Genomic DNA, 15,179 nt, shown 5'->3' with positions numbered 1-15,179 from the left:
CTGGGAAGCTTATTCTTAACCCCTTGGAAGAAGGTGAGAGATTTTACATGTGGATAAGGTGAAGGAAATTGCAACCTGTTCTTTGCAAAGCACAGCTTCACACCCTGTCGCTTTGTTGGATCTGGGGGTCAAATTTATTAAATCAAACTTGGTAATATTTTGGTTAAAATGCCAAGGGGATTTTACGCTAAACTCTCTGCAAGATCCTTCTGATGTTTCTCATGTGTGGTGCGTTTGTTTCCAAAGGAGTTAAAGAGACATACAGAGTGGAAACAGCCCTTTGTCCCACTGAGTCCACGCTGACCATCAATTAAAATCTCTTGACCTTCTCACAGTTTAATCTGAGTACAATCTGATTGTTCAATCAGAGACTACAGTCAATTTCTCAGTAGAATCTGACTGACCACAGACCTTTCCAACTATGCCCATTACACTCATTCAGGGACCCTCAATATGTGTGAGCTTCTCATCAACACAACAACTTGTAATTAGTGCTTTAACTCTAAATTTTAAGACCTTTTCTGTTGTTGCTTGGCCCGGCCATGTGAAAGAAGCCATAAAGGCTGAGGAACACTAAGTAGAGCAGAGCAGAGGCAGATTCAGCTGAATTCACCCCTTGGTTAATGTTACAATTGTTGTCCACAATGAAAAGACCTTCAAAATCACTCTGCAAAATCAGTTTTCCTCATCATGGTGCTTCACAATAGGAGTGACTGATGAATGGAGACATTAAGGTGAATGAAATAGCCCAGTGTCTGAATGCAGGGCCGTTGAATGAATAGGAAGAAACATCAAGATGAGCTGGGCTGTTCAGTCAGCGGGAAGTTTCCAATTAATTCCAAGTTTTTTTTCCCTGTCGCTCCGAATCACCTGATCTTGAATTATTGCCATATCACCAATGCAAAAACACTAGCGAGGTACATTTAGTCTGAATAAAGATCAGGTGCAATGTTGTATGTGTCAATTTTTTTTTCTTTTTTTTAAACAGAATCAAAAACAGCCAGCAGATGCCAAAAGCAAAGGCAAAGAAAAACAGAGACTTGCATTTACATAGCACCTTTCTTGTCCCTTTCCACATGTCTCCAAGTGCTTTACAGCCAATGAATCACGAAAGACCAGTCATTGTTTTATTCTAGAAAACACAGCATCCAATTTGTGTGCAGCAAGCTCCCACAGGCAACACTGCAGTCATCCAGGAGACACAAGTGACTGCAGATGCTGGAATTTGGAACAACAAAACGCTGGAGGAACTCAGCGGGTCAGGCAGCAGCTGTGGAGGGAAACGGACAGCTGATGTTTCTGGCTGAGACCCTTCATCTTCACCAGTCCAGAAATATCGACTGTCCATTTCCCTCCATAGATGCTGCCTGACCTGCTGAGTTCCTCCAGCGTTTTGTTACTGCAATCATCTACTCTGGTGAGGTTGGTAATAGAGATAAATGTTGGCCAGGTCACTGAGGACGATATCCCTTTGCTTCTTTAAAACAGTAGCATGGGGTCTTTAATCCTCATCTGAGAGGGAAGACCAGGCCTTGAGCTAATGTCTCATCAAAAGACGGCACATCTGAAAGTGGAAACCTTCCTCAGTGATGCACTGGAGCACTAGCCTTGACCTCTGTGCTCAGTTATCTGAACTGGGACTTCAGCCACATCCTTTTTATCCAGAAGCAGGAGCGTTACCCAGTAAAATAGAACTGGGCTGGACCTCCAGTGAAGGGTAGTTCAATTTTATTGTCATGGGCATGCATACCCAGGGTTAGCTTTTTGCAGCAGCAGTACAGTGCATTACAAACATAAGTTAACATAAACTTAACATAAATTATACATAGAGACACAGGAGACTGCAGATGCTGGAATATGGAACAACACAAAAGGCGCTGTTCTTGAGGGCTGACTTGATTAATGTATATAAAACTATGAGAGGCTTAGATAGGGTAGACAGAGTCCTTTTCCCAGGGTGAAAATGTCAAATACCTAACAGGCATAGCTTTAAGCTGAGGGGGGAAAGTTTAAAGCAGATTTACGAGGCATGTTTTTTTTACACAGAGAATGGTAGCTGCCTGGAACATGCCGCCAGGGGAAGCGGTGGAAGCAGATACGACAACGATGTTCGAGGGGCATGTAGACAGTCACATGAACAGGCAGAGAATGGAGGTATATAGACCATGTGCAGGCAGATGTACAGTTTAAATTGGCATCATGGTCAGCACAGACATCGTGGGCCAAAGGGCCTGTTCCTGTGCCGTACTGTTCTCCGTTCTAACTCAGCGGGTCAGGCAGCATCTACGGAAGGAAATGGACTGTCGACATTTCAGGTCGAGACCCTCATCTGATAAAATTATACATAATTTACATGACAAAATAAACATAACGACGTTAGTGCAAGCTGAGAGAAAGAAAGAAATATAGTCCGAGGTAGTGTTGGGTTAACCAAGTTCCTTGGGTGACATGAATCAAGCTGGTTTGTTGGAGAGATTAACGGACAATGAAATTAATGAGAAGTGATGGATGAACATGCATCAAAAACACCTGGATTTATTTCACAGCTTCTGGGCACACCAAATACTCTGCAGCCATTGAACTGACCTGTAGCCTCCTGCAACAGAGAGTTAATTTCCAGCCCAAAACCCAGGAGGTAAGTCATTGGGTATTAAAAGTAAAGTCATTTATTTAGTTTTATTTCAAATAATTGCTGGTAAGGGATTGGAGATGAGGGAATAAACCACATGAGGAGGATTGGCTTCCAATTGGCTAATAGAGTGCCTGTTTCGATCCTAATTGGTTGGGAGAACCAATATAGCTCAGGATTGGATGTTTTAGGTGACCAGTAGGGCAGAAGGAGTTGGCAGGTCACATGATAAACCCTCCAGTGATACATCCAATGATAGTTGGCACCTTGAGCAGTGCCAAAGGAGTCACCAGTAAATGAGTTCACGTTGCTGCATCAAGTGCAGCAAGAATCACAGTTTAACAAGCAGCCAGTAACCCGAGGGCTGGCATTGAACACCTACCTCTGTGAAGAAGACAGAGAGGATGACAAGACTTATCCAGTGAATGACTCCAGCAAACTGGAACGCACTGGTAACTTCAAAGAGAGAAGAAAAAGAGGGAGAATAGTAATTAGAAAAGAAGGCAGATTTTTCTCCAGGAAAGAGAAAACAGAAAGGCACACAGCACTCACTCATTAATACTGCACAATGGGGTCAGTACAATGAGTAATACATTACACACAGGAGGTAGTACTCACTGAGCAACATTACACATGGGAGTTAGTACTCATACTGATCAACATTACACATGGGAGTTAGTACTCATACTGAGTAACATTACACATGGGTTAGTACTCATACTGAGCAACATTACACATGGGAGTTAGTACTCATACTGAGTAACATTACACATGGGTTAGTACTCATACTGAGCAACATTACACATGCAAGTTAGTAATACTGAGCAACGTTATACATGGGAGTTAGTACTCACTGAGCAACATTACACATGGGAGTTAGTACTCATACTGAGCAACATTACACAGTGCGGTCTGTACAATGAGTAACGTTACAAACTGGGATCTGTTCTCATACTTAGCGACATTATACACTGGTGTAATATTACATGAAAAACACTATGATGCTGGAGGAACTCAGCAGGCCAGGCAGCATCACAGTGTTTTTCATCCAGATTCCAGCATCTGCAGTCCTTTGTTTCTCGAGTAATGTTACATGTTGGAGTCCGTTCTCATACTGAGTAATACTGCAGGCTGCGGTCAATATTCACACTGAGCAATGTTACACACTGGGATCTGTACTCAGTGTTTCACAGCCCTGCTGTTGGTAACACATTACACAGGCGAAGAGTAACATTGGGGTTGGCACTGAGGACAGTCCATACATACTGATTAACAATGCACATTGGGGTCCGTATACACGTATAACATTGTACACTTAGAACCATACACACACACCGAGTAATATCAGACATAGGTCAGTCCTCACACAGGAGCGAGAACTCACACTGAGTGATATTACACACCCAGATCAGGGCCCACGTTGAGTAACACTGGGGTGAGTACTCACATTGAAGCAACTTTGTGTCAATGAGGAGTTCCAGAGTCAGGAGGAGGACGACTAGGACCACAGCCGCCACCAGGAAGCAGTTGAGCCCAACGCTGAGCAGAACCACCTGCCATACCGCTGCTCGCCTCCCACAACAAGGCTTCAGCCAATTCGAGCTGGGGTGTTAGTGGGTGTAGAACAAAGAGGGTCAGCATTAATGGGTGACACAGTGACATTTGACAGTACGTTTGGATCACGACACAATAAGTGCATAATTTTGGTCTGTAAGCATTTATACATGATCAAATCAAGTCAGGCAGGTAGGTATTAAAAAATCCAACTGAGAAACAAAAGCTAATCAATGGGTGAAAAGCCCTCCTGAGTAACGCTATTACAGCGCCAGCGACCTGGGTTCAATTCCAGCCACTGTCTGTCTGTTCTCCTCATGTCTGTGTGGGTTTCCTCCCACATTCCAAAAGACGTGCGGGTTAGGAAGTTGTGGGCACGCTACGTTGGCGCCGGAAGCGTGGCGACACTTGCGGGCTGCCCCTAGAACACTCTATGCAAAAGATGTATTTCACTGTGTGTTTCGATGTACATGTGACTAATAAAGATATCTTATTTAGATGAAGATGTGTAAAACTGAATTATGTTGGAAATGCAACAATGTCTACATCTGATGAGGCTGCCACAGATTTGCCCAGTATTAACAGCCCCTGAGCAGTATTGGTAGACTAAATCCCCTTTAACATGGTGGCATATTGAATCAGACATGTTTCAGCCAATCCGACTGAATGCAGACACGAGAGACTGTAGATATCGGAATCTAGAGCAACACACAAAGCTCTGGAGGAACAGGCAGCATCAGATGGGTCCAGATGTAGGGTCTCAACCCAAAATGTCAACCATCCACTTTCCTCCATAGATGCTACCTGACCTGCTGAGTTCCCCCAGCGCTTTGTGTGATTTAATGTGCAATTCTTTTTTGAGTTATTCATTCATGGGGCTTTTTGCCCTCAGAATTGTATGCCTTACTAGACCATATCAGAGGGCAGTTAAGAATCAACCACATAAGTGTGTGTCTGGAGTCACATATAGACCAGATTGGGTAAAGTTAGCAGATTTCCTTCCCTGAAGAACAGATGTTTTTTTTTAAACAACAGAAGGGTAATTTCAAGGTCACTATTACAGAGGGTCAATTTTTCTCCCTTTTATTTAACTGGATTTATTTTCCAAATCTCCTGGTGGGTTGGCACAGTGGCACAGCTAATATAGCCGCTGCCTCACAGCACCAGAGACCTGGTTTTGATGCTGATCTCTGGTGCTATCTGTGTGGAGTTTGCACATTCTCCCTGTGACCCTACAATCACTCCATTAATTACCAATACAAAGAAAGATATTTGAACAGTGCGACAGATTGGATATTTTGCAGTTTAATTAGCGAAAAGTGCTCTTGAACACAAGCAACAATTAACACAGAGTGCAAACATTTCATAATTACAGCTCTATCTCATCACAATCTGTGCTCCAGTCAAAACCTTTTCACACCAGAGGGCAAGCGTGAACTGTGAGACACCTTGTAGTACAAATGGGCAGGAGCTATTGTGAAGCTTGGACCATGTGGGTAAGTGTGTCCTCAAGAAAGTTAAAGTCGAGTTTATAAGATAAAATAGGATATCTTTATTAGTCACAAGTACATCGAAACACACAGCGAAATGCATCTTTTGCGTAGTGTTCTGGGGGCAGCCCGCAAGTGTCACCACACTTCCGGCGCCAACATAGCATGCCCACAACTTCCTAACCCGTACGTCTTTGGAATGTGAGAGGAAACCAGAGCACCCGGAGGAAACCCACGCAGACATGGGGAGAACGTACAGACAGTGGGTGCAATGAAAAACTTGCTTGCAGCAGCATCACAGGCACATAGCATCAGAGACACCACATTCACAACAAAAACATAAATTAACAATATAAATTATAAGAAAATTATACAAAAAAGAACACAATTACAACAAAAAAATATCCATTGTAGTGCAAAGTGGTCATGGTGTTGCTATACTGGGGTAGTGATTAGGGTTGTGCAGGTTGGTTCAAGACCCGACTAGTTGAAGGGAAGTAGCTGTTCCTGAACCTGGTGGTGTGGGACTTCAGGCTTCTGTACCTCCTGTTCAACGGTAGCTGCAAGAAGATGGCATGGCCCAGATGGTGGGGATCTTTGACAATACATGTTACCTTCTTGAGAAAGTGCCTCATGTAGATATTTTTGATGGTGGGGAGGGATGTGCCTGTGACGTATTGGGCTGAGTTCACTACTCTCTGCAGCTTTTTATGTTCCTGCACATTTGAATTGCTGTACCAGACCACAGTACAACTGGTTAGGATACTTTCAACAGTACATCTGTTAGAGTGCTCAGTGACATGCTCTCACTTTGAAGGTGCATTTAAAGTGTCAAATAGTGGGCATGTGTGGGTGATTATTCAAGGACAATTGACATCACTGATCCCTCTGGCAAAAGCCTGGACTGTTGTTTTGTATCAGGTACTGGAGACCAAGCAGGTGGCTAAAACAAGTCACCAATAACAGCAGTATTACATTCTTACAGCATCTTTAAAGTAGTAAAATACCCCTTCACACCCCTCTCTCCCTCTCGCATTATCGAATAAAATTTGACAGCAAAGTACCATGTCGGGGTGCACGGTGATCAGCTCCAGAGTGTGGTGATGGCAGAGGAAGGGATTAAATACAGAGGGGTGGATGGCACAGGTAGGGGAGGGGATTGTGCTGAGATTGCAAATGCATTTTGGAGCTCTTCTGGCTGAAGAGAAAAATAACTGAAAGCCATACTAAACAATGCCACCAAGACAGGGTTCTGTCGGGTGCATTCCTAGTGGAATAACCTCCCCACAAACTGTGCAACATACAATATAATGACCAGGGTTACAGACAATACACAGTGTACCATTTCCAATAGACTAACAATATAATGACTATGCTATACACAGTATACTGACTATCATATACAGTATACTGACTAGCCATAATACGACATGACTGTTGTATACCGTATTCTGACTAGTACTACATAAAATATTGACCATACTGTATACACAAAATACTGACTATATCATATAAGATATCTTATATACAATATGATGTACGTTATATACAATATATAGAGAGAGCCACATCTAATGACAATTATATATACCATATACTGAAACTATACATAGCGTTTTTTGATCTCACTAAAGCCTTTGACTCAATTAGAAGAGATGGTGAAGAATTCTCCTAAAATTCAACTGCCCACAGCTTGCACCACATGATTCTAACCAACAGGTCTACAACAGAACCAATCTCAGCGAAGACCAGTGTCAAACACCGCTGCATTATTACCCCAACACTTTCCTGTCTTTCCTGCCACAATGTCGTTTCTCACCTCCAACAAACTTTCCAGTGAAGTGGAGGTTCTTTTCAGAACTAATGGGAAACTATTCAACCTATGACTACTACACTCCAGACCGAAGATCATGTGGACCTCAGCAGCCATGACCTGCCACACTCAGAGGCTGGGCTCCAAGCCATCAACAACTCATAGACTGAAGTATACAAAAGGATGGCCTCACACTGAACATCCGTACGACTTAAGTCTTCTACCAAACTGCATCCACTGCACCACACTGCCCTCCAACCATAAAGATTTTTATAAGACCATGAAAAATGTGAACCCATATCATGGGAGCCACCTCTACTGAAGGCCAACACCAATGATGAAATTTACCATTGACTTCAGTCACCAGCATAACATTTAGTTGGTTGAGCAAAAGGATATTTGAGGTTCAAAACCTCAGTGACCCCTGGCTGTCTCTATCTTCTGACCCCTGAACTACCTACAGCAGGCATCTCAAGGCATGGGAGAGATACCATCAATGCCGTCTTTGCAAAATGCTCCAAATTCACTAGATGGATAGTGAACCAACATCAGTATCCTCTGGCCAGTACCAGGGGCCTAATTATGCTCAGTCAGCCCCATTGGCCAAATTTAATGCACAATACCAGACTCCGGAAACACAAACTCTGTTCCAAGCTGCGTCACAGGAAGAAGTTACCAGGTAGACAGAGGAAAAGATTCAATCATGTGCCAAAAGACTCATTGGGAAAATGAAAGATCCTCTGCTGACTCATGGAAACCTCTGGCCGTTGACTGCTCCAAGTAGACAAGGAGCATTTGGGATGTTATTGAGAACCTCAAGTTAATGCATTGGGAGCACATGGAAGCCCTGTGTAAGCGTCAGAAGGAGTGTGGCAGCTCACAAACTGCCCACTCTGTCAGGCACCTCCTGCCCCATCTGTGGAAGACCCTGTGGATCCCACATTGACCTCATCAGCCGCCTCTGAACTCACAAAACTGGAGAACAAGCAAAATCCTTGATCCTGAGGGAATGCCTAAGAAGAAGACAATTGGTATAATGCAATGTCTGTGCTATATACTGATTGTACCATGAACTAAATGATGACTTTGCAATACGTTATATACTAACTGTACCATAAAGAATACAAGGGCCTTAAAAATGAGGTGTAACCCAGTTAAAGCAGAGGAAAGGCACCTCTTGAGGGCTGAGAGTCTTTGGCACTCTTCCTCCAAGGGAAATAGGAGTAAAATCTGTGAATATTTTTAAGAGGCAGATATGTTTATGATGAGCAAAAGCAGGCAAAGGTTATCAAGGGGAGGCGGGGATGAAGATAATGGGGTACATCACATGATCACAGCTCAGCACATCATGGAAATTGGCCCCTCCCCCCCAAGGACTCTGTCTACACTTCTCCCTGCCTCAGAAAAGCAGCCAACATAATCAAAGAGCCCTCTCACTCCAGTCGTTCTCTCTTCTCCCCCATCAGGCAAAAGATACAAAAGCTTGAAAGCACGTACCACCAGGCTCAAGGACAGCTTCTATCCCACTGTCATAAGATGAACCGATGCATTGTACACTGAAGATGGACTCTTATCCTCACGATCTACCTCGTAATGACCTTGCACCTGATTGCCTGCCTGCACTGTACTTTCTCTGTAACACTATATTCTGCATTCTGCTACTGCTTTTCCCTTGTACTTCAAAGTACTTACGTTTTTGAAATGATCTTGCAAAACTAAATTTTTCACTGTATCTCAGTACATGCAACAATAATAAACCAATAACCATCCCATTGAATGGTGGAGCAGGGTCCAGGAGCATATTCATATGCATATATTACATATTCATATGTATGCATATATGCATATAATACATATTCATATGTATGCTCAGGCTACACACAATATACTGACCATGTGTGACCATGCAGTGTTCACCATATTGAAATTGCTATGCAGAATAGTGATTGCACATCATGTAGTGCATACTGGATATAGTGGATATCAACCCTTTTGTGACTTAGGGGCTTCACAATAAAGCTAGCAGCCCTTCAAGTCTTCTTGTCATGAAGTATTGTACTGATGCTTTACTTAACCACAATCTCACCTGATCCCTGTACACTTTGATTCATTTTGAGTGTTAAAATGCAAGAATATTAAGGAGAGAAAAGTGGAAAAGGGTTGAAAAAAAACCCGAATTTCCACTACTGAAGATGCTCAGGGCCAATTAATCTGCAGCCTTGGAATAGACAGAGAAATGCTAATCAAAGCAACACTAGGAAAACAACCATCAAAATTATCTTCTTCCCCTCAAGATATTAAATTAAATACTAAGAGAAATCACTGGAAATATTCAGCTGAAGTGACTGCACTCCCTGCTGCTGTGGGCTACTCCTGCAGTAGACGGGTGTGTGTGACCTGTTAGATAACAAGATGCCCCTGAGCGCTCCTTCGAGATAAATTACACTGCACACTAATTAAATAAGCAGGAAGAGCTGCCTCCTCCTCTAGTCCCTGGAGAGAAGGAAGCAGGCAGGCTGTGTGTGTGTGTGTGTGTGTGTGTGTGTGTGTGTGTGTGTGTGTGTGTGTGTGTGTGTGTGTGTGTGTGTGTGTGTGTGTGTGTGTGTGTGTGTGTGTGTGTATACATGATTTTTCTGTGTATATGTATATCTGTCTATGTGTGTGTTTATAGCATGCATGTAAAAATGTCTGTACATGATTATGTGCCTGTGTGTATGTATATATGTGGGTTTCTGTATGTATATGTTTATCTGTGTGTGTGTGTGTATACATATTTTTCTGTGTATATGTATATCTGTGTATGTGTGTGTGTTTATAGCATGCATGTAAAGATGTCTGTACATGATTATGTGCCTATGTGCATGTATATATGTGGGTTTCTGTATGTATATGTTTATGTGTGCGTGTGCGTGTATGTATGTGGTGTACACACCCGTGCATACACAATCTGGCCTTACCGACCTCCCAATGTTCCTTTCAACACAATCCACTCTCCTTAATTGTGTGCTGTTTGTTTGCCTTTTATTAAAGTTACAGATATCATCTGTGAAAGTCATTTGTTCAACAGATTGTTTATGAATGAGTCAAAATCAGGTTATAAAACTATGATAACAGCTCAACCCAGATGTCATTATTACCACAGCCACCCCTCACCCTGCTGATTGTGTGCAGAGCTAAAACTAAGTACCACTTTTAACTTCATAAATATTGAAAAGTTTGACAATATTTGGCCAGGTAATCTCCGGGCAGCAAGCGGAGACATCACACAGAGATACTCAGCTAGAATAAATAACTGAATGAAAGTTAAAGGAATGTAGATACTGGAAGTTTAGCAACACTATGACCACACTGATCACTTTGCACTAAAAGGGACTTGTTTTTAGTTCTAATTTTTTTCTTGTAAAAATTGTGTATAATTTATGTTTATGTTTTTCTCATGAATGCTGCTTATCTGATGCTATGTGCCTGTGATACTGCTGCAAGTAGGTTTTCATTGCACCTGTGCACAGGTGTACTCGACTGCAGCTTTAAAAACAGAAAATGGTGGAAACACTCAGCAGGTCAGGCAGCATCTGTGGGAGAGAAAGAAAACAACTCTGACTCTTTTCTAGCTCTGACAGAGTGTCTTTGACCTGAAATGTCAATCCTCTTTCTCGTTCCACTGATACTGCTGCAAGTAGAGTATTTCCAGCATTTTCTGTTTTATTACATAATATCTACTGACTGTTGTATGCAAGGGCACACGATGAGGGGTGTGCACAAATCGATAGAGACAGCTCTGGCTGTTTTGTATCTTTTTCTGTAAAAGATGCCTGATAAGCGTAACATCATCTGACCTGACCCCTGCCTCAGTTCACATCCTCTCTTCCATGCCTTTCTAACCCCAAGACTTGACTGCTTCACTTGTTCTGCTCTCTGCAAACATGAGATAATCACCCATTATTCTTATTTTATTTACTCATTTTTGCACTACAGGTGATACCGGGAAGACCAGCATTTACTACCCCTCCCTCATTGCCCCTGAGAAGGTGGTGGTGAATCACTTTCTTAAACTGCTGTAGCCCTTCCGGTGAAAGTGCTCCCACAGAGCTGTTGGGGAGGGAGTTTTCAGATTTAGTCCCTGTGAGGATGAAGCACTGGCAAAGTAATATCCAAGTCGGGATGGTGTGCGACTTGGAGGGGAACCTGCAGGGAGTGGTTCTCGTGCTTACTGCCCTTATTGGTGGTAGAGGTGCTGGGTTGGGGATGTGCTGTCAGAGTGACTTAGGCAGGTAACTGCAGTGCATTTTGTAGATGTGGCACACTGCAGCCACTGTGGGCTGGTGGTGGACGCAATGGATATTTAAGCTCGTGGTTCAGGTAAGCTGCTTTCTCCTGGATGATGCTGACCTGAATAAGGGGAAAGTATACTGTTAATGGCAGGACCCTTAACAGCACTGATGCACAGAGGGATCTTGGGGTCCAGGTCCACAGCTCACTGAAAGTGGCCATGTAAGTAGATAGGGTGGTAAAGAAGGCGTATGGTATGCCTGCCTTCGATGGTCAGAGCAGTGAGTACAAGAGTCAGGAAGTCATGTTGCAACTATATACACCTTTAACAGGGGTGGCCAGAATTGCACACTATACTCTAAGTGCCGCCTAACCATAGGAAGGATGTGGAGGCTTTGGAAAGGGTGCAGACAATGGTACCCCAATCAGAGCATATGAGCTGGTTGGACAAACGGGTTGTTTTCTCTGGAGTGTCGGAGGGGAGACTTGATAGAAATTTTTGAGGTTATGAGAGGCATAGATAGGGTAGACAGACTCTTTTTCCCAGTGTAGAAATGTCAAGTACTAGAGGACATGCATTTAATGTCAGAGGGGAAAAGTTCAAAGGAGAGTTGGGTGTGCAGGGCAGGTTTTTTTTATACGCACATGGAACGGGCTGCCAGGGGTGGTGGCAGAAGCAGATACAATAGTGGTGTTTAAGAGGCTGTTGGATACACACATGAATATGCCGGGAATGGAAGGATATAGATCATGTGCAGGCAGAAGAGATTTATTTTAATTTGGCGTCGTGTTTGATGCAGACATTGTGGGCCGAAGGGCCTGTTCCTGTGCTGTTCTATGTTTTTCTGCTGCACTCATCCAGGCAAAGTGGAGAGCATTCTCCTGACTTACACCTTGTAGGTGGTGGAAAGGCTCTGGGGTGTCAGGAGCTACTTAGTGCAGGATATCCAGCCTCTGAGCCTTGTGCTGCTTGATCTGCATTCTGCTTAAGCAATGCTTCGAGTTTAAAATTCCCACCTTTATTTTCAAATCCTTCCATGGTTTTATCCCCTCCCTACCTCTGCAACATCTGGCCCTCTGCACTCTCAAACCCTTCTGAATCGTTCTACAATGAGACCTTCAGCTATCTGGACTCCAGCCCCAGAATGCACCTCGTAAACCTCTCTGCCTTTCCACCTCCCTCTCCCTTGAGATACTCCTTAACACCCACCTCTCTGAGCAGGCTTTTGCTTATCTGGCTTGCTCATTTTTTGCCTCTGGGTGCTCCGGTTTCCTCCCACATTCCAAAGACGTACAGGTTAGGAAGTTGTGGGCATGCTATGTTGGCGCTGGAAGCATGGCGACATTTGCGGGCTGCCCCCAGAACACTCTATGCAAAAAGATGCATTTCACAGTGCGTTTCGATGTACATGTAACTAATAAAGATATCTGTGAACTGCCTCCAGATTTTTGCAATGTTAAAAGTGCCACATGAATGGAAGTTGTGTTGTTGTTCCAAGCTGCACCTCTCATTGAGTGAAATTGTCTTTTTCTCTCAAATCTTTCTACCAATTAACTTAAATCTATCAATTAACTTAAATCTATCAATTAACAAGTCTATATCGCCTGCTTTCCAACCTGTCTGCCAAGGGAAATAGATCCTTTTTCCACCCTAGCAAGGGCCCTCATAATTTTATACCTAAATTAGACTACCCCTCAATCTCCTTTGTTTCAAATAAACGTTGATGGTTCATCCTCATAACTAAGATTCGCCATTTCTGGCAACATCCTCGATTCACGCTGGGATTCACTCACATCCATGTGGAAACAGGATTCCGAGATGGGAAAGTGGGTAATTCTGACCTCAAGTGGAGAAGGGTGGGTTGGCCTTTTAGGGAACACCAGTCTATTCTACATTGCAGAGTTGACAGGAGCCACTAGGGTATCCCAGGCAGACAATTTTTCATAGTCTGTTGGTTGTGGTTCAACGAATAGCTTGAGCCTGTAGCTAGATCCCAACTGTGGCAGAAGGTTGTGGGTTCAAGTCACTCTTGAGAGCTAGGAACAAAAAGCATCACACAGTGCTGAGGCACCTATATCGCACTGAGGCACCCATGTCGCACCAAGGCACCTATGCTGCACTGTTGAAGGACTGCCTTTTGGGTGTGATGTCAAACCAAGCCCATGCTTTTCTCACAAAACTGAATGCAAAAGATCCAGTGGTGTTACAATGAAGAAACAAAAATTTGTACAGCACAAAAGTAAGTTCTTTGGCCCATTAAGTCTCTACCAGTTCCTAATAGATCAATCCCATTATTCCCATTCCCCCTGCTCTCTCTCTGTGATACTGTAAACGCCAATCCAATTTTCTCCTGAAAGCACAGATTGGCTCTATTCCTAACTGTCTCACAGGAATGAATTCCATATCAGAACAACCTTTTACATATTTTGTTTTCTTCACATCGTCCTTGTATCTTTTGCTGAGAAATTTACATCTGTGTCCAGTAGACCTCGAACCATCTGCTGATGGGAATACCTTCCCTCTGTTTACTCTGTCCAAACCAGTCATGATCTTGTACACATCTATCTCATTACTTCTCCTACACTGCAACAGTAAAAACTCTTCATTGGCCATCCAGCACTTTGAGATGCCCTTACAAGGGGATGTCAAAGATGCTACTTAAATGCATTTTTGTTTTCTCTCTTTTGGCATCCTGTCCAGTAATCACACTTTAACCAATATCACCTTTGCTATTCTGTTCTAATCCTGTATAAATGGGTAAATTGTTGTTACAGGTACCGAGGTACAGTGAAAAACTTGTCTTGCATTCTGTTCATACAGATCAATTCATTACCACAGTACATTGAGGTAGTACAAGGTAAAACAACAACAGAGTGCAGAATAAAGTGGAGATACAAGAGATTCTGCAGATGCTGGAAATCTGGAGCAACACACACAAAATGCTGGAGGAACTCAGCAGGTCAGGCAGCATCTATGGAGGGAAATGAACAGTCGATGTTTCGGGCTGAGACCTTCCATCAGGACTGGAAAGAAGGAGGGCTGAAGCCAGCCGGCCTGCCTGTGCTCCTCTCCTTCCCCCCACCCTTTTATCCTGGCTTCTGCCCTCTTTCTTTCCAGTCCTGATGAAGGGTCTCGACCCAAAACGTCGCCTGTTCATTTCCCTCCACAGATGCTGCCCGACCTGCTGAGTTACTCCAGCATTTTGTGTGTGTTGATGCAGAATAAAGTGTTCCAGTTACAGAGAAAGTGCAGTGCAAGCAGACAGTAAGGTGCAAGGTCATAATGAGGTAGATTGTGATGTCAAGAGTCCATCTTATTGTACTAGGGGACTGTTCAATAGTCTTATAACGGTGGGATAGAAGCTGTCCTTGAGCCTGGTGGTACGTGCTTTCAGGCTTTTGTACCTTCTGCCCCCTCTGCCTT

General features: G+C 43.4%; 1 protein-coding gene across 3 annotated transcripts in view; it reads right to left on the bottom strand.

The window, feature by feature from the left end:
• tmem266 (transmembrane protein 266) overlaps positions 1-15,179 on the bottom strand; it is a 153,073-nt gene that overhangs the window by 48,204 nt on the left and 89,690 nt on the right. For all 3 annotated transcript variants that reach the window (XM_052042769.1, XM_052042772.1, XM_052042770.1), the window contains exons 4-5: positions 4,077-4,231; positions 3,012-3,085 (exon numbers count right to left, since the gene is read on the bottom strand). In XM_052042769.1, the coding sequence (XP_051898729.1) occupies positions 3,012-3,085; positions 4,077-4,231 (229 nt within the window). The remainder of the gene's footprint in view (positions 1-3,011; positions 3,086-4,076; positions 4,232-15,179) is intronic.

This window comes from Pristis pectinata, chromosome 32 (assembly GCF_009764475.1).
Source record: "Pristis pectinata isolate sPriPec2 chromosome 32, sPriPec2.1.pri, whole genome shotgun sequence".
Taxonomy (NCBI): Eukaryota; Metazoa; Chordata; class Chondrichthyes; order Rhinopristiformes; family Pristidae; genus Pristis; species Pristis pectinata.
The sequence above is the reverse complement of the archived record's forward strand: the minus strand, read 5'-3'. Positions and strand labels throughout refer to the sequence as shown.